The 20,326-nt window shown below is 34.7% G+C and overlaps 1 protein-coding gene across 1 annotated transcript; it reads left to right on the top strand.

Annotated features, from left to right (window-relative positions):
- The first annotated feature begins 4,410 nt into the window (after positions 1-4,410).
- Positions 4,411-17,878, top strand: LOC21388652 (S-adenosylmethionine carrier 1, chloroplastic/mitochondrial). Its single transcript, XM_024161623.1, has 13 exons — positions 4,411-4,500; positions 4,738-4,805; positions 5,782-5,889; positions 7,066-7,148; positions 7,624-7,700; positions 7,874-7,964; positions 15,561-15,614; positions 15,703-15,798; positions 16,035-16,124; positions 16,539-16,590; positions 16,895-16,956; positions 17,146-17,226; positions 17,526-17,878. The coding sequence occupies exons 2-13, from the start codon at positions 4,751-4,753 to the stop codon at positions 17,649-17,651; spliced, it is 975 nt and encodes a 324-aa protein (XP_024017391.1). The 5' UTR covers positions 4,411-4,500; positions 4,738-4,750; the 3' UTR covers positions 17,652-17,878.
- Positions 17,879-20,326: the final 2,448 nt, after the last annotated feature.

The following is a 20,326-nucleotide window of genomic DNA, read 5'->3' as shown; positions in this document are numbered from 1 at the left end:
GTGGCGGCGGCGGCCGTGGCGGTGGGTTGGGCTTGCGGCGGCGGCGGTGCCGATAGATCTGAAGGAGCCACAGGTTGTCTCTAGGGTTTTACCCCTTGTAGAATAAACAAAATAAGGGTTTAAGGATTTTTTTGTTTGTTTGTTTTGGTGTGAGGTCTGAGGGGTATTTCCGTCTTTTCATTGTGAAAGTTCCTAATTTGGTGAGGGTATGAAGGATTAAGATGTATGCTTCAATATTTTGTATCATGACGTAGAATTAGTGTTTAGAAACATTACTAAAACCGACACTTTTAACTTGTATGAACGGGAGAAAATCAAAATCACAAATATGTTGGATGCATGTCTTGGTAGAATAAGTTTAACATCTGATTTGTGGATTTCATTAACTATTGACAGATATTTGTATTTGACTGTCCCTTGTCTTAATAAGAATTGGAAGTTGCATAAAAGAATATTGAATTTCCATCTCCACATACTAGTGTAGCACTATTTGAGAAAATCGTTTCTTTATTAAGGGGTTGTTCTTTTGGAGTGTAATTTGAGTGTAGTTTTTTAGTTGAATTTGAGTTATAACTTGAGTTGAAGTTGTAACTTGAATAAAGTTGAGTAAAGTTGAATACAGTTGAAACTTAAAAGAACGTGAATTTGAATAAAGTTTGAACTCGAGTTATCTTTTTTTTAAGTTTTTTGGACAAAATAACATGCCCTAAGTGATTTGGATTTTAGAAAAAAAATTTCGGTATGTTGCTTTTAATAATGTCTATACCTCATTCCTATTATTTCATCTACATTTCCTTCAACTTTAGTGTTGATCTGCTGAGTGATTTTTTCAAACTGATTTCATTATAGTTCTTTTCTTTTGATCAAGAAAATATGAAGATTATTAGCAACGACACTCATTCGATGTGATCGCCTTTTATGGACGTTGAAGTATTGCAATAGACAACAACAAATAAACATACAACAAAAGCTAATGAGAATTTTGATGCTTTTATAGACGAGGTTCTCTGTGGTCCAAAGAGACTGCTAGAAATTGCCAATTTGTGAAGAAATATGCCCCGAGTATAATGACGAATTTGTGATTGATATCTCACTCCAAGATTGTCAAAGAGAAAGACAAAGAGAAGGTTGGGAAACCATATAAATTCACAAGACATTATGTTATAGCGTGACATGTCATACTGCATACTCATTAATAAGTCCAATAAAACTTATAAGAACGAAATTGAGTGTCATTCTAGCTTCCGCAAGAAAGGTAAGCAAGTTCTTTGCAAGGGAGATATTCAGCTTTAGTACAAATTCGGAATCCTCCATGAGGGAGGCATTCTGATTAGTATGATCATAGTATTGTTGGGGACCTTCGCGAATCCTGACTTCCTAATGATCGCGCACAACCAGTATGAACACTCAGGCCCATCCGTTTAGTAAGATAATAAGAGTTTAATAAAACATGTTCATAATTAAGCATAGCTGGAATATGCATATTTTATTATATGTATTCTCAATAATTTTACGAGATATAGTTCCTACTTGTTGAGTGAAAGCTCATTAAGATATCTTCATGCTGTAGGTAAGAAACATATCAGTAACTCTTAACGGGTAATGGTGAGCGGCAGATGAATATTGGAGATGAATATTTATACCGCTCACGAATAAATCTTCCGTAGTAAAATTAAATAAAATTATGTAATTACGGTTCATGAGATTCAAGTATATTTGTATGTATGTTATTGAAGATCGAGATTGTATTATACAGCCTTAGTTTAGAAAGGTTTTGAAAAGTATTTGAAATGCGATTTTATAACAATTTCTTATTTAAAATCGTCTCAGAAGATTTTAATTTAAGTTAAGAAATGTTTTATGCATTGCTATTAATATGTTTTATGAAATTATTATTTTGTTTAAAAAAAATTTCCGCATATATGAGTATTTTAAATTAAGCTTAAGATTATGTAGTTAAGTAATGGCCATGTAAAGAGGGTCGTTATAGAAGAACAATAGTTTGGGGTCATTGGTATTGCAACGAAGTCGCAATTCTGTTGCCAGAGAGATCATCACACCTAGTGGAGGGGTTCGTTGGGGGATGCTAGCCCGGATCTTGCGATTGGGTGGCATCCCATCGACGTAAACGGTTGCGACTAATCACAATTTGATTGTGATTGGTCGAGATGGAGGTCGCAAGCCACGGAGGTAGATCTATAGACTTTGAAGTATCGTTGAATCTCTGCAATTTTGTCGCAACATGCCAGTGCCTCCACGAGATGGCTTGCTGGACGGTGGCACGAAGCCCCGAACCCACTGCTCCCCACCACGCAATCTCCTATGCTGCCCTTCCCCAAATAGGAGACATCTCCGGCACGATGGCGCAACACACAAAATCTCCAGGCATTTTTTTCATTGGATATTGCATATATGAGAAATTAAGAGTAAATGGGAGTAATACGTGCATTTTATTCTACAATAATTTTAGTGTATACTTTTAAGCTCCGTTTATTTCACCGATTCGAGTTTTACTACAATAAAAAGCTCTTATAAATAGTTACATCTAACTTTTTTGATACAATAAAAAACTCTCACATAAAATCACATCTCAATTCAAATTAAAAACTCAGAATCAGCAAACTAAACAGGCTCTCAATATAAACCATCTAGTTTTGATGTAACGGCTGACATATAACTCATGTTATTGAAAACGTAAAATGAAGTCTGATACCATAGTCATTCTCATTTCCTTAAAATTACTTGTCACTCTTGATCTTAACCAAATTTCTTGATAATTGATTTTTTTATTTTTATTTTTTGTATGAACATCCTATTTTCATAGTCCTAGCTAAAATCTAAGGACATGTTCTTTTGTCCAAAAAACTCAAAAAAAGACAACTCAAGTTTCAACTTTATTCAAGTTAACGTTCTTTTAAATTTTAATTTTATTCAATTTTACTCAACTTTATTCAAGTTCTAACTTCAACTCAAGTTATAACTCAAATTTAACTCAAAAACTACACTCAAATTATACTCCAAAAGAACAATCCCTTAATAATACGAACAAGCTCTATCCGAACAGGACTCGTACACTATCAATACAAAAACCCAATATAGGTTTGCTATTGTCGCTTAGTCTTAATTTCTGAGTGATTAATTGCAACTAAAGCTATTTTAGTATTTCTCTTTAAAGCCCTATTTTAAACGAATTTCTTGACAATACTATCTTACAAAAATTTAAAATTCAATTTTTTTTACTATAATATTTTTTCCCACATATAAAATTTTAAATTGTGACTTAAATTGTGAAAAAAATGCACCCCGAGCTTCTACCAAAAAATTCAAGGTGTACAAGCCACCATTATCAATAGCCCGAATCAACTATCCCACTACGTTGTTGAGTTCAATAATCAACTCTCCTTTTATGGTGTCTTTACAGCACCAATCAGTCCATAAATTTATTGTAACAGTAGCACACATTTTCGTTTTTTTTTTTTTTTTTAAATTTACAAAATTTATCGTAATTTACATAACTCAAATGTTTGAAGTTTACAAATTCTAACATAAAATGTACAAATTATCGTATTCTTAAATTGAACTAATTCGATTGAACATCAAATTGATTCAAATCATTTCACTAATATGGCATTTTGGTATTTTCAGTATAAAATAGATCTCCGCTTCATTGAAAAATTTGATAGATCTTTGCAATATCTTTAATTAGCAATATTTAAACAGTTCAATGATCGTTTTGCTGAATAAAATAACATAAACTAAACTATCATCTATTAAAAAGTTTAAAGTTCAACGTAAATTATTTTAAAATTAATTTCTCAAAATGGCAGTCGCCGCCTTTCACTTCAGTAGGGCGTACACTAAATTTTTTTTAATAAATTATCTTAATAGGGACATATAAGAAAATATATTTATTTTAGTGAGAATATATATTCTTTCAGTAGAGGTTTAAGTATAAAATTTTAAAATTTTTAAAAATAATATTTTTTTCAAAAAAATTTAAATAAATAGGGACATATAAGAAAATATATTTATTTTAGTGAGAATATATATTCTTCCAGTAGAGGTTTAAGTATAAAATTTTAAAATTTTTAAAAATAATATTTTTTTCAAAAAAATTTAAATAGGGACGGTAGCTCCCACTGAACTGTACTTAAATCCGTCACCGGTGGTCGGACGGACTATTTTTCGGATCCAGTGCTTTTAAATTTTTGATATGTTATGACGGCAACGTCCAATAAAAAATACTGCTGATCTTCGTTTTGGACATACGGGTATTTTCGTCACTAAAAATTAGAGAGGAAATTCTATAACTTTTTAATTTCTCCGGGTCTAAATGTAAAACACTTCTATAAAGTAGCTGTCTCCGTAATTTAGGAAAAATAGAGGGGGAGTTTTACAGCCTTCTTTTCCGTTATTACTGAGAGGAGAGGTTCACAGTTCACTTCATCTTACCCATTTGCCCATTAACAGCAAACTGAGGGCTGAGGCCTCTGCATTCTGGTACTCTGCTTCTCTCTCTCTCTCTCTCTCTCTCTCTCTTAGACATTTTTCGCAATCTCACGTCGGGCAATTATTGAATTCATAAAAGAAAAAACAATCTTTTTCATGTATCTTGTTCTTGCTATTTGTTCTCCCAATTCATTGTTTTAGTTGTTTCTTGGAATGAAGTTTGATTTTTTTTTTCTCTTTCATATGTAATAATACTAAAAAATTAAATGCTTTTTTTGGGTTGAATAGGTAGTGGACCTCAATGGGTCCTTTGACGCTCGCCGTCGACGGGAAAAGCTCTGCCGTGGCATATACCGGTAACCCCATTTCTTCAATTTCTGACCCTTTTAATTATATATATATATATATATATACGTATGTATGTATATATTTGCGTTTGGATTTTTTATATGGTGTGACATATGGTAGCATTATCACTATTTGACTTAAAATAATGCTTAGTCAAGTATTCTCTTTTGGGGAGTGGAGAAAAATGTAGAAATCCTCTAACATGAAACCATTTTGTAGTTATTATTATTATTTTTTATTTTTTTTAGAATATATTTTTTCCATTGTTCTTTCTTGAAGCTTAATTGGATAAGTTTGAATATTAGTATTGGCCAGTTCATATGAGCAACTTGACTCAGACATCACAGGATAATTTTGCATTCTTATGTTTTGGCCTTTGACTTCAAGGCCCCATTTGTTTTCCTTGTTCGAGTGAAGAACTTGAGTTAAAAGGTGAATTCGTTACAGGACAAAGTTGAATTTGAGTTTTTGTGAGAGAAAAAACACTGGACCAAAAATTTGAGTTGTAAAGTTGGCCTAAACCTCTTTGTGCATTTGGGGGGTACCAAATATTGGTTTAAACTTTATGGCTGGCATTGTTCCCATTCTAAGATCAATGGTGCATGCTAGATAACCCCTTTAAGGAACACATCGTAGTATTACCTGTATTGAGCTGTAGGCCGACTTAAGAAATTTTATCTTTCTAACTTTGTTGCGCCCCATCATTGATGAAGCTCTTTGACGTGTCAAAGATAGAACAATAGGCTGTAACTTCCGTGAGAAAATTTCTTCCCAAAACATTTGCAACAATCAGTTTTCCTGTTCTCTCACAAAATTCACATGGCATGGTAGAAAACATTTTCCTCAATTCGGTTCAAGTCATCAAGAGCAACATTTTTTGCTTTGCAGTTTAGCACGTGTTTCATAAGAATGAACAAAAAAAAAAAAAAAAAAACCAATCATACGAACAAACTGGTCATTTTTACTGTTGATGTGGTTTTGCAGATGCAGGACCCAAGAAAGCACAAAACTTGTCATTTGAAACAAAGAAGCCCTTTGCGGCTATCAGCACGGAAGCAGAAAAGCCCTTTGACTTTTTCCGTACTTTATTTGGTAGGTCAAAATTTTCTTGCTGAACATCCCATGCAGAATATAACTTGGTGCTCAAAATCTTCATTAAGCGTTAATTTAAACTACAGTTCTTTAAGGTGATGTGATTATGAGAGTGTATGACGGGATTGATTTTATATTGTCTAGTTACAATGGCCTCGTTCATTTCGCCGATTCGAGTTTTCAGTTTTAGATTTCTACAGTAAAAAGCTCTCAGAAAATGTCGCATCAATTTTTTATGCTACAGTGAAAAGCTCTCAAAAAATGTCACATCTCAACTCGAATTGAAAACTCGAATCCGTGAAGTGAACGGGACCAATATGTATAAAGTGGTAGAATTTCTGTAAACCTGGAAAATGATATATTAAAAGACAATATTCTTTGTCAATTCAATTTCTTGGTTCAATGGAGGATTATTGATCAATGTCAATGAATGCACATTCATGTTTTTATGCCAAAAAGAATAAGTTGCACATTCATGTTTATTTTGCCAAAAAGAATAAGGCAAATTAGTTCTAATCAAGCTATATTAACTACCCCAACCCCCCTGCAGATTCAAATTGCAGTATTTTTCTGGTATCCTGCTTCATTGAAACTGCAGAGTTAAGGAAGATATTTTTTGGTGATTGGAAAGCTTAGCTAGTCTTAGAAAAAATAATTGAGTTTGTAAATACCAGCAACTGCACAAGTCATTTAATTTACTTGTCTGCTTGAGCTCTAGTGACTGCTTTCTTAAGTTATGTGAAGTCGATTTAGGAAATAGTGCCACTGCTACATGGACGAAACGACTTTTTAATTAAACCCACTCAAAATTGTAAAAGGTGATCGACATAGAAAAAAACATGGATGTATAGCAAATTCATATTTCTTGCAAAAAAAAAAAAAAAAAAAAAAGAGAGAAAAAAGAGAAAGCAATAGAAGAAATATCTATTTTCCCTTTTTTTTTTCACTTTTTTCATTGATGAAAAATCATTGAGGGGCAATCAAAGGGAAGGATCTTGGTTTGATTTTTACGGCTCTTCCATGAGCGGAATCTTTTGAAAGGCCTCTTCCTTTTTGACTTATTTGATAGAGAGGATGGGGAAGCATGACTTCTGTTTTTCATGCTGCCTATTTTCTTTTAGTACGTCTTATCATATTGATCTGCTCGTTCTTGACTTGTCTGGTGGATTTTTGCAGAGGGGATGATAGCAGGAGGTACCGCTGGTGTTGTCGTTGAAACAGCTTTATACCCCATTGATACTATAAAAACACGGCTGCAGGCAGGTTAAATATGAATTTTATTGTAACCAAGTTTCAAAAGTAGGCTCAGTTTGTATGTGGTAACTGACCTCCTAACGTCAAATTCTGTGTTTTTTTGTCTGCACATCTTCTTTTTGACTTTATCCGCGTCTTTTTTGCAAGACAACTTGTATCCCCCTTCCTCCTTTGTCATGTCATTTTGTTTGTAAAGAATTATACACTATTCACTTCCCATTCCATTTTTTTAAGATTAGAACTGAATACTTCACCGTCTAGTCTTCTCATAACTACCGTTCTCGATCCCCTTCTTCCATGGCCCTGCAAGCTTTTTGTTCTTTCCTAATTTTCCTCATCTGCATGTGAACTATTCTCATAGGAATCCCAAAGTGGCATATCCAGTACTTTAGCTTTTCAATTTTTTTAAAAAAACTATTCTCTGTCTCCACAGATTTCTGATACGAATGACAATGATTTATGTAATTATATGTGTTACAGGCTGCTCATGGTGGAGGGAAAATAGTTTTGAAGGGCCTTTATTCTGGATTGGCCGGTAACCTTGCTGGTGTCCTACCGTAAGTACCTCCTTTGAATTTATGCACTTAGACACGACGCCTAAACATTGTATGTGTTTTTGTCCATTCTATCCCAGTTGTTTGATAACGATTACTGATATGTATTTTTGTATTCCTTTTCTCTTTGTAAAAAATTTGTTTTGTATATAAGAAGATTTAATTTCCATATACAGGGCCTCTGCAGTTTTTGTAGGCGTATATGAACCTACAAAGCAGAAACTATTGAGAATGTTTCCTGAAAATCTTACTGCTGTAGCTCACTTGGTAAGAGAATTATGCTCATTCCTTGACTATAGCACTGTGCATTATTGATATGCTGCAGAAAAGTTTAGTGATACCTAACGAAATGATAGGTTTCTTATGTTGGAAGATAACTTCAAAATAATCTGTAGCCGTATGAGTTATTCTCAGCAAAACCTGGTGCTCTAAGAAATTTCCGCATGCATGGCAAAAAAAAAAAAAAGAGTCACAAATTGTAACTGTAGAATTGTTTCTATATTATTGAAATAATCAGAGTCACATCGGTTATATATAGTACAGGGTTGCCATAAAGTTAAACCAGTAAAATAGGAAACTACCCTATCAATCAGGAGACAAATCCTAATCATATCAAATCAGAAAATATATACAGCTAACTAATCCCTAGAAATCAGGGATTATATTTTACACTATCCTACACGGTTTTACTAGGATAACCTTATCTTTCTACACTCCCCCTCAAGCTGATGAATAGATATCTTCTATTCCAAACTTGCTGACAATATTTTGAAAAGCCGTGCTTGGGAGTCCCTTTGTAAGTACATCTGCTAGTTGGTCTTTGGTTGAGATGAACGGAGTACAAATTAGACCACTATCGAGTTTCTCCTTTATAAAGTGTCTGTCCACCTCAATGTGCTTCGTTCGATCATGTTGCACTGGATTGTGGGCAATACTTATAGCTAACTTATTATCATAGTATAGTCTCATCGGACCTTCCCATTCAACTCGTACATCATCTAGAATTATTTTAAGCCATAGTAACTCACATATCCCAAGTGCCATTGACCTGAATTCCGATTCTGCACTCGATCTTGCCACCACACTCTGTTTCTTACTCCTCCAAGTCACAAGATTACCCTCTAGGAAGGTGCAATATCCTGATGTTGATTTTCTGTCAACTAGAGAGCCTATATAATCCGCGTCAGTGTAAGCTTCTAGTGTCATACTTCGTCCTTTCTTGAATAAAATCCCTCTTCCAGGAGTGCCTTTCAAGTACTGTAGAATTCTATACACAGCATTGAGGTGCATCTCCTTCGGATTGTGCATAAATTGACTAACAACACTCACTGCAAAAGCAATATCTGGTCTTGTGTGGGCCAAGTAAATCAGTCTTCCTACAAGCCTTTGATAGGAATTTTTGTCCACTGCCGTGTCCTCTGGAGCATCACATAACCTGTGGTTGAACTCGATCGGTGTATCAACTGGTTTACGTCCCAGCTTCCTTTAACAAGTCCAACACATATTTTTGCTACGATATGAAGATTCCCTTCTTTGAGTGTGTCACTTCAATACCTAGGAAGTATTTTAGCTTCCCAAGCTCTTTGATGTCAAATTCTCTCTCCAAGCACCTTTATAAACTTTGTATTCCTTCTTCATCATTGTCCGTGACTATACTAAGGAACGCTCTATAACTCTGGGACAAGTTCTCATTGGATAGGAACAGGTATAACGGATGTTTTGTGCAAGTTCTGGTTCCTTTTCTAAGAGAAATCGGCAGGTCATAATCATTTGGCTCAGCTATTTCATTGGTGGATTCGGTAGGATTGGCTGGTCGAGTAATGGTCTCAGTAGGAGTGGGATTTACCTCAGATGTTTGAACAATAGCTCGAACAGGTGACTGAACATGCGTAGGTTGAGAGATTGGTGCTCGCCTCCTTGAATAAATCTGTAATGGCCGAATGGATTCTTGATTTTCCTTTCCTTTTATCATTCCATTTGACTTAGGTGTACCAGGTTTGGACAGATATTGAGCAGATGCAGATTCAACATTTGAAGGCTCAACATTAGGTGTAGAAGACTTGGGTTGACCATTTGTAGGTAGTTTGATGTTGGGTGTAGAAGACTCGGGCTCAGAAGACTCGGGTTGACAAGGACGACTAAGGAGAAACAAATCTTTTTCCCTATCTTCACTTAACTTCTCCCCCTGAAGATAGGAATTAGAGAAATATGACTCTGTTTCGCCAAAAGTGACATCGGCGGACAGGAGGAATTTTCTTGTAGGCTGATGGAAACATTTGTACCCCTTTTGTGTGGAGGAATAACCAATAAAAATACACTTGATAGCACGTGGATCGAGTTTTCCTCTGTTTTGGGAATGAACATGAACAAATGAGACACTTCCAAATATTATAGGAGTGAGATTGTTTGAAGCGCTGAAATTCGGGAAAAATTTAGTGAGAGATTCCATAGGACTTTTGAAATCAAGAACTTTTGTAGGCAGTCGATTGATAAGATGGGCAGCAGTTAAAACGGCTTCTCCCCAATATTGTTTTGGGACATTTTTATGGAATAAAGATGCTCTAGTGATAGCAAGAAGATGACCGTTCTTTCATTCGGCCACCTTGTTTTGTTGGGGTGTGCTAACACAAGAGGATTCATGGATGATTCCCTGTTTTTGAAAGAAAGTGGAGAGAAACTGATTAAAAAAGTCATTTGCATTATCGGATCAAAAACTTGTTGCCTAAATTTGTGAATCTAGAATCTCGCAAGTGTACGAATCAACAAGTAGTAAAATGATGAATGATCAAGTATTGTCCCACAAGGATTGAAGGTTTTTGAAATCAAATTGCTAAATTAATTCTATTCAAGTTTTTGGAAGAAAAATAAAGTTGATTTTAAGATGTTAAAAACTAAGAATAAACTGGATATAAGAAAATAAACAAACAAAGATAATTCTAATTAACAACAAAATGTGCAAATAAATTGGCCAATGTCACTGTTCGTGGCTCACAATTGCTAAACCGTCTCTTATCAAGCTGCGCGTTGCTGCAGCAACGGACGGCAATGAAAACTTCCTTGTTAACCATATTTATTAAAGCAGGGATTTTCCAATCTGTCTACCGATCTTAAAACTAAATCCCACAAATCCCTTAGCAAATTTAGACTCTAAAATCAGAGAATGAAGCTCTAAATCAGATGGTTATGCAAGACACAATATATTCCTATATCATGTAAATCAAAAATCTAAAAACAAGATCTAAGAACTTGCACTATTCAAGCTATGTCCACTTAACGAAATCTTTTCAGATTTAATCAAAGCTATGCTCCGCTCTTATGATTTCCCAATCACAATAAGTCACAAAATTAAGCTCACTTGAATAAACAAGAAAATAATACTCAGATCCATTCAACATCAACTAACATATCAATATTCAACAACTCAACAATCTCAGCCAACAAATCATAATCTCATAAAGTTATTCATGGATTCAAATTCAGATCTAAAGAGAAAACATAAAATGTTCATCAACAAGGTTAAACAGAGTTACTGAGGTTAAGAAAGAACTAAGGTAACAAGAAGAGAATTAGAATCCCCCTTTTCCAAGGCTTCTTCTAAGCACTTCCTGCATCAACAATGGATCTTCCTTCATGTTCAATACTCCGTGACGTTTCCTTCCTCTTCTTTCCAGTACTGGTGCTGGTACTTGATCAGAAAATGGAGATGGGTTCCTTTTCCAAGTATAGCCGCCTCTTCGTTGCAAAATATGATCAAGGACACCTCCTCTCTTCTCAGCTGCAGGTACTTATTGTACCCTAATTCCACGTGGCAGCATCTGGGAAGGCCTCCAATTAGTGCTCAATCATCACCCTTCACGGACATAAGACAGCCCATTCACCAGCTAAATCCCAGCTGTCAGCAAAGCACAAGTCTAGCCCAGCTCGTGTTGCTGCAGCAACGCAGAGCAATGCTGATCAGGTTTTTTCTACACTCCAACATACGAGATGTTGCTTAAACCTCCCAAACGACCACCTTTCTTTAAGCTGAGATTATCCACAAATTGCACCCAAATTAGTTATTTTTAACGCCAATCATGAGAGAGAATTTATTAAACACAATTAACTAAAAACTACTAACAAGACAAAAAATAGAAGAGAATACTAATAATAATTACCCTCTAGGTAATAATTTAAGTCTAGGAAATGCTCAATTAACTCTATTTTCATAGAGTTATCAGCTCCCATAAAGTTAAACTAGTAAAATAGGAAACTACCCTATCAATCAGGAGACAAATCCTAATCATATCAAATCAGAAAATATATACAGCTAACTAATCCATAGAAATCAGGGATTATATTTTACACAATCCTACACGGTTTTACTAGGATAACCGTATCTTTCCACAGAGTGTAATTTTATATTGTGTTTACTCACAATTATTCCCTTTTTTTTATATCACCCAACTATCAAATAATGTTTGGGAACAAATTGGACAATGATGATAAACTTTGCGAATTGAAGGCATCTACCTTAGTGCTTTAATGAAAATAAAACAAATGTGTTTCTTAAGAAAGGGGGAGGCAGGGTTGGGGGAACAAAAGAACAACAAAATTATGTGTACGGTAGGGTGAAAGAAAAGAGCTTGACATGCACTCTATGGAGCTGAACATAGTATATGAGAGAGACCGAGAGGATAAAGTACACTAAACAATTATATGCGTTGTAATTAAAGAGTGCGTGATAGTTCATTGAGTGCCCTTCGTCAAAAGTGAATGGGGCTAACTGATCTGCCCATAGTATAGGGGTATAATCTTCAGAGAGAGAGAGAGAGAGGTATTTGAACAATATATTTATAAGATTATCTAGCTACCGTCAGAGTAGCTAGATAATCCAGAAGCTTTGCAACCGTTCCTTGGTAATACTCTTAAGAGAGGCTATATAATATCTATCATATAAATTGGCTATTTGATTATGTATTAATATTAGATTTCAGATTAAGAACCTTATGTCTGTAATGAAATATGCTAAATGTGGTGATGTAAATGAGTGATGCAAGATGGACACTCTTTTCTGTTCTCCCGTAATGTAAGATCTATGTTGACAGGTTGACACATTACTGTGGGTATTAGATGAACTGAAAAATCTAAGATTCTATACGAATTATTATATTTGCATAAGGAACACATTCCAGAAAAACTTAACAGATTTACCACTAACCCCGGTTTTGAGTCGTGACAAATTAAAGGGTATCAGAGCATAGGTTTCAAAAATCAAAATTGTGCCACCCGTTAAACTAGATTAATTTGCTTATGAAATATCATACATGCTCATTTCGCTAACCCTTTTAGCATGTTCAATACAGATTGTTAGAATGCTTCCTAGAAGGGCAAGAAGGAGGAATCTTCCACCTGAAGATAATGCTAATGATGCCCCTCCCCCTCCACCAGCCGAAAATGTACCGAACCCATTGATGGTATGTTTGAGGCATTTAGAGGAATGCCTAAGTTCAGTGATATTACTCCAGAAGCTAGGAGGGTTGTTGGCTTTCGGCCCGCAAGCGGCTGACAGTTGGTTGAATGAAATGAAGAGGAAATTTCGAACTAATGAGGTTCCTATCGAATTTCGAGTCACTTTTGCTAGTAACTACCTTTATGGTGCAGCTGAGCATCAGTGGACAGTCATTGAACAAACCCATGATGTAGAGAACATGACATTGGAGGAATTTGAAAATCTTTTTCGACAGAATTATGTAAATGAGCAACATAGGGTTGAGATGATGAGACAACTCACTTAATTGAGTCAGGGGAGCATGACAATAGATGAATATTATTGACTATTTGCTGGACTAGCGCAATATGTTTATGAGCCTGCAACTGATTCTATCCTTATAATTGTCCAATTCAAGAACGGTTTGAGACCTGACATCAAAGAGAACGTTGCAACAGTTCGAAACAGTTCTTTAGTGGATGTAGTGGCTGCTCCTTAAAGTGCGGAGACTGTTGTTATGCCGAATCAAACTAGGAGGAACAGACAAAAGGGTGGGGGAAATGATAGAAAGATGACGAGAAGGAACCAAAATCAATGGCAAACATGTCATGTTCCTTCTCGTCATCTTTCTATCATTTCCCCCACCCCTTTGTCTGTTCCTCCAAGCTTGATTCTCCATAACAATTGTCTCCGCACTCTGAGCAACAGCCACTACATCCACTAAAGAAATGTTCCGAACCGTTGCAACGTTCTCTTTGATGTCAGGTCTCAAGCCGTTCTTGAATTGGACAATTCTAAGGATAGGATCAGCTGCAGAGGCTCATAAGCATACTGCGCTAGTCCAACAAATTGTCAGTAATATTCATATGCTATAATGCTCCCCTGACTCAATTAAGTGAGTTGTCTCATCATCTCAACCCTGTTGCGCATTTACATATTTCTGTCGAAAAAGATTTTCAAATTCCTCCAATGTCATGTTCTCTACATCATGGGTTTGTTCAGTGACTGTCCACCAATGCTCAGCTGCACCATAAAGATAGTTACTAGTAAAAGTGGCTCAAAATTCCATAGGAACCCCATTAGTTTGAAATTTCCTCTTCATCTCATTCAACCAACTGTCAACCGAAAGCTAGTAGCCCTCCTAGCTTCTGGAGTAATATCACCGAACCCAGGCATTCCTCTAAATGCCTCAAACATAGCCATCAATGGGTTTGGTACATTTTTGGGTGGTGGAGGGGGAGGGGCATCATTAGCATCATCGTCAGGTGGAGGATTCCTCCTTCTTGCCCTTCCAGGAGGCATTCTAACAATCTGTATTGAACATGCTAAAAGGGTTAGCGAAATGAACATGTATGATATTTCATAAGCAAATTAATCTAGTTTAACAGGTGGCACAATTTCGAGTTTTGAAACCTATGCCCTTTACCATGTGTCCCAAAACCGATGTCAGTAGTAAATCTGTTAAGTTTTTCTGGAATGTGGTTCCTTATGCAAATATAATAATTCGAAACAGAATCTTAGATTTTTCAATTCATCTTATACCATGTGTCCACTTGTCAACATAAATCTTACATTACGGGAAAATAGAAAAGAGTGTCCATCTTGCATCACTCATTTACATCACCACATTTAGCATATTTCATTACAGATATAAGGGGTTGTTCTTTTACAACAAAACTCAGAAAAAGTTTAAACTCAAGTTACAACTTTATTCAAGTTCACGTTCTTGTAAGTTTCAACTTTATTCAAGTTACAACTTTAAACTCAAGTTATAACTAAAATTCAACTCAAAAACTACACTCCAAAAGAACAACCCCTAAGGTTCTCAATCTGAAATCTAATATTAATACATAATCAGATAGCCAATTTATATGATAGATATTCTATGGCCTTTCTTAAGAGTAGGAACGGTTGCAAAGCTTTTGGATTATCTAGCTACTCTAACGGTCTAGCTCGCACTGAACACCACCTAAAAGGGAAGAGGGGTGAGCAGAAGCCCAGTAGGAAACCGACTACTCAGTTTAAAACCAACAAAATAGAAATAATTTAAAGAGGCAATTAATTAAGAAAATATTCTTGTGCATTTGCTTACAGGGAAAATTCATTAAAAAAAAATAGGCAAGACAATAAAAATAATAGAAAATGCATCAAAACCAAATCCCTAAATTATTCAGTTAAATTATCAAATAACACCTGCACTGATACATGTTAGTACACTCCTACTTGTTAGTAATGGAGGAGAAACAAAAAGAAGAGGGAGTACGTTGTGCCCCAAATGAGCACCCTGTGAAAGAGTCCAAGTACCAATTTTTGGTACCCGTTAAGTAGTCCTTGAGGTGTAAGGTCTAGGTTGTAATCTTGAACGAAAAGCTTACTTGATTGTTAGTATAATGCAGACTGCAGGTGCTGTAGGTGGCTTAGCTGCTTCTCTTATTCGTGTTCCAACAGAGGTATCTAATCTTGTTTTGCATTTCCATGTTGTAGGAAAGAAACTAAGAAATTGTTTTCTTGACCAACTCTCCCTTCGACATAACTCAGGTCGTTAAGCAAAGGATGCAAACTGGGCAATTTTCTTCAGCCCCTGATGCTGTCCGCCTCATTGCTTCAAGGGAGGGTTTTAAAGGACTCTATGCAGTACGTCGTTCCCTTCCCCAACCTTTATGACAGTCCAAGTTCCCTTGTTTAGACAGAATTAACGATCTTTGTACCTCTTCTTTTTTAATTGTTATTTTCCTACACGCGCGCGCACACACATATGTATGTATATATGCATAGGTGGGAAATTTCAAGTTTATGCTGTTTGCACACTTTCGTTGCGTTTTGAAACTCATGTTATGTTTGTAAATGTTCCTACCTTTCTGGGATTGTAGGGATATGGATCCTTTTTACTGAGAGATTTGCCATTTGATGCAATTCAATTTTGCATATACGAGCAGCTTCGGCTTCGTTATAAAGTGGCGGTAAGCTCCTCATCATGCATCATATGATGCTTATAGGTGTTTAGTGGTGTATGATGGACATCTTGGTGAAGCTTATATCTTTGACAGCATTTTCCATTCTTTCCAACGTGCTATGTCAATACAAAAAAACTAACGACCAATAGGTTTTGTAGTATAAATTGTTTGAATATTTAAAAATTTCTTTGTACGGAAACGTAAAAGATGTATGCCAGTGTAGTATTGAAGACACCCATACTTATTTAAATAATGATATTGGAGTACTGAACCAAAAAAAACATTCTTATGTGATTGACTGGCATAAAACCCTCCAGCTGTAACTTATTACTGTTTCTATACGCGTTTAATTTGTATCTGCATATTTTGTTGCTCCGTATTTCACTATCAATGAATTCGACCTGTTTTAACTATTGCCAGGCAAAGAGAGACCTGAATGATCCTGAGAATGCTATAATTGGTGCTTTTGCTGGTAAGATGACTTTAAACAATCGACAGAAGAAGCTAGCTTTAGTTACTTGCTGCATCTGTGTCTTTTCTATTTTGATGTTCCTTAGTTTTCGCAGTATTGTGTTTTTATAACGATACTGTGAGTCTGGTTATGACAGAGTAAAGAGATGGGAGTACACAGAAAAAGTTGAACATGAATTACGTAAATCATTCTCTACAGTCTTTTTTGGGGGGGGCTGCTAATGCGTATATAACCGTTTATCTCATTCTTATTGTTTTAGTGTTTCTATGAGAGTTTTCACCTGTTGGATATCGAACTTTCACAGGTGCACTAACTGGAGCTATAACCACTCCCCTTGATGTGATTAAAACTAGGCTGATGGTTCAGGTAAGCCAATCTGTTTCCTGCCATTTTCCCCTAGCAACTCGGAAGTTTTTATTTATTTCTAGATATACAACTAACTAGACATAACTTTTTCTGCATGCAAACAAGTAACATTTGTCAGGTATCAAGTCATGATATGGTTGTTTTACTGAAAAAAAAAAAGTCACTATATGGTTGTTTGTTCATTTTAAGGGATCTGCGAACCAGTACAAAGGAATCTTTGATTGTGTTCAAACTATCGTGAGGGAAGAAGGACCACCTGCTCTTTTGAAGGTATACGCGAGCTCCCTTGCTTTCCTTTTCTAAATTTTAAATTATGCGAGGCCCATAGTCGATAAATGGTTTCGATATGCCAAAAATAGCGTGTTAGTATCAAAGTAGGTGTTTTGCAAACCATATTGTTGTGTCATGATATGTAAAAGTGCATAGAGATTCACGTGACCGTAAAATCTGAAAAGGATAAGTAATTTATGTTGGATCCTTAAGAGATCTTGCAAATGTCACGGACGCGAACAAAACCACGGCGCTAAGCTTGAGATGTTATACCTTCTTGTGTTAACAATTTTCTGCAGGGAATTGGGCCAAGAGTGCTGTGGATTGGCATTGGCGGTTCGATCTTCTTCGGCGTTCTCGAGAGCACCAAGCGGTTACTTGCTCAGAGACGGCCTATTCCTCAACAAGACTCGAAGAAGGATTAACATAGAGATTAACGAAAGAGGCTTACATTTAGAAACTAGGTATTTCTTTCCATTTGTTTCCTTCATTAGTTGTCCAAAAATTTTGGGAACATAGATGATTTCTAGCTATGCTTCACAGTGCTCGCCCTTGTTTGCGTTAATGCTATTAGCTTTGCCTGCAAAAGGAACTTCATAATGACTGAAAAGCACATTAAAAAAAAAGCATATAAAATTGCCTCATACAGATTCGACGGTTCAAAATAAAATCTTAGTAGTAGTGATATTTTTTTTTTTTTACGGGACTTTCTCTAGTAGGCACTAGAAAAATAAACTACCTAAAGATATTATTGATTTCTCTGGTCGGTGCCGGAAAAATAAACTATCGAAAAAAATTATATTTTCAGCTATTAGATTTGTATTAGAAATTATTATTTTGCATATGTTTTTTTTAATATGATGTGATTTTAATAAGATTTAATGGTTAGAAACTGGTCTTATCAGTAGAAAAACCCTACCAAAAGACTTTTTTCACACTACCGTAAAAATCCCACCAAAAGAAATGTTTTGAAAGTTAAAAGTGATTTGTTTCTCAAAATACTTCACAAAAGAACTATAGACGTGCTGCCAGTATTTTCTGTGGTCTATGAGCTATACGACTATTTTCAAAAGAAAAAATGCCACTATTCATTTTTTTTTTCGCAGCAGTAGAGAAAATTACAACCAGTAGTTATATTAGTTGAAGAAAAAATTATTAAATTTATTTTTAGAGTGTATAAATTTAGACTTTTACTCCTCACATTTAATTAATATAATTATTTAATTAAAAATGTTATTAATTAAAAGTAAAATTTATACTCATCCATTTTAAAGAATATTTGTCTCATTTTCCTTAGTTTAAACGAGACATGATTATCCCTTTCCAAAGGTCATCAATATTCCCTCTTCAGTTGAGTTGAAGGAAGGTTGGCCCGGCCCTGTCTGAAAGCATATCGGCCTGGACCAGCTCGAAATTTTATACGAGGAATTTGTAAAAAATAAAAATAAATAATAAATAAAAAGGAAAAGACTAATTGGGCTTGGTTGGATTGGGCCTTGGCCTAATTGGCACCTTGATCTTAGACAAACCGTCTGTGGTCAGTGATTCACTAGAAAAAAAAAAAAAATATATATATAGATTGTATGGCGTTAAGTTTGTGGTGGTAGGATTGAAACCGATCATTCTTGAGTAAAACTAGGTCTTTTTTTTTTATTTTAGTAGTAGATCTTGAAATTTTTTTATTTTTTTTTATTTTTTATTTTTTTACAAAAAGAAAAGGGACAAAATGATACTAATAAGGGAACTTTTCGGTTCCCGACATCATATCAGAAATTTTAATAACTTCTATATTTTATGTCGAAATTTCTGAACTTCAAACATTGAAATTATATAAGTTATGACAGACTTGTTAATTCCTAAAAAAAAAATATGATAACTTCTATATTTTATGTTGAAATTTCTAAATTTTAAATACCGTGAAAGACACCATAAAAGACTACTAATAATCTTGAAAATTGGCATGTATATAGCTATATATATATATATATATATCAATCAATCATTCCAAGCCTTATATGAGTCCTAGGTTTGGGTCCAGTACTTAATTATATAGCCACGGAGGTTCACTTGATAAGATAGCTCATAATTTGAAGGTTTTTTTTTTTTTTTTTTTTTTTTTTTTTGTGGTTGGGGTGGGGGTATGTTTCAAAGTTGATATTGGCATGTATGAACAAGTGGTACATATTTATTGTCACATATAGCTGAAAATACCAAGAAGATTGACAAATTATTACATGAAGATTACCTTTATCACCATAAGTTTGCTGCTCAAGTAAGCAATTTTCATGCTCTTTGCATAAATTTCTGTCATTAACTCTAGCCAATGTCGGATATCCCATCAGGGAATGAATCTAAGAACACTTTAATTATTCTTTTTTGTTCGTTTAAATTGGGAGTGAGGGATTTGAATATCAGTCCTTATTATTAGAGACAGGTGTTAAAATCTCCACTATAGTGTAATTTGAAAGTTTAATATAATTGATGTCCCCTTAAAAAAGTTTGTAGCTTCCTCCACGTGTCACACTATTTTAACGATGCCTTTCCCTTAATTTGATATTTGATATTTTACAAAAAAAAAAAAAAAAGCTTTTAGACTTGTTCACTTTATCAATTTAAGTTTTGTTACAGTTAAAAGCACTCATAAAAAGTCATATTTAATTTTTTTATTTACAGTAAAAAATTCTCACATAAAATTACATCTCAATTAAAATTTGTAAACTGAATGAGCCCTTAGAGTACTCTTTGACATTTATCCTTTAAAAGGTACTCTCTTAAGACTGTTTAGTTCGTTGATTCGAATTTTCAATTTGAATTGAGATGTGATTTTATATGAAAACTTTTTACTGTAATAAAAAATTAAATATAATTATATTTAAGAGTTTTTTATTATAATAAAACTTAAATTTTAAATTCAAATCGATGAAAATTCTAGACTTAGGAGACGTTTAGTTTATAGATTAAAATCATAAGATTAGAACTATTTTCAATTTATGTGTATTTTTTATAAAAAAAATACTGTAATAAATTATAAACTATAATTCAAATTAAAAAATGAATTCCTCAACTAAACAACCACTTAATTGACATGTCAAACATTTTC

Source organism: Morus notabilis, unplaced genomic scaffold (assembly GCF_000414095.1).
Source record: "Morus notabilis unplaced genomic scaffold, ASM41409v2 Scaffold785, whole genome shotgun sequence".
NCBI classification, from domain to species: Eukaryota; Viridiplantae; Streptophyta; class Magnoliopsida; order Rosales; family Moraceae; genus Morus; species Morus notabilis.
Note: the sequence above shows the minus strand (reverse complement) of the source record. Positions and strands in the feature narration are given on the sequence as shown.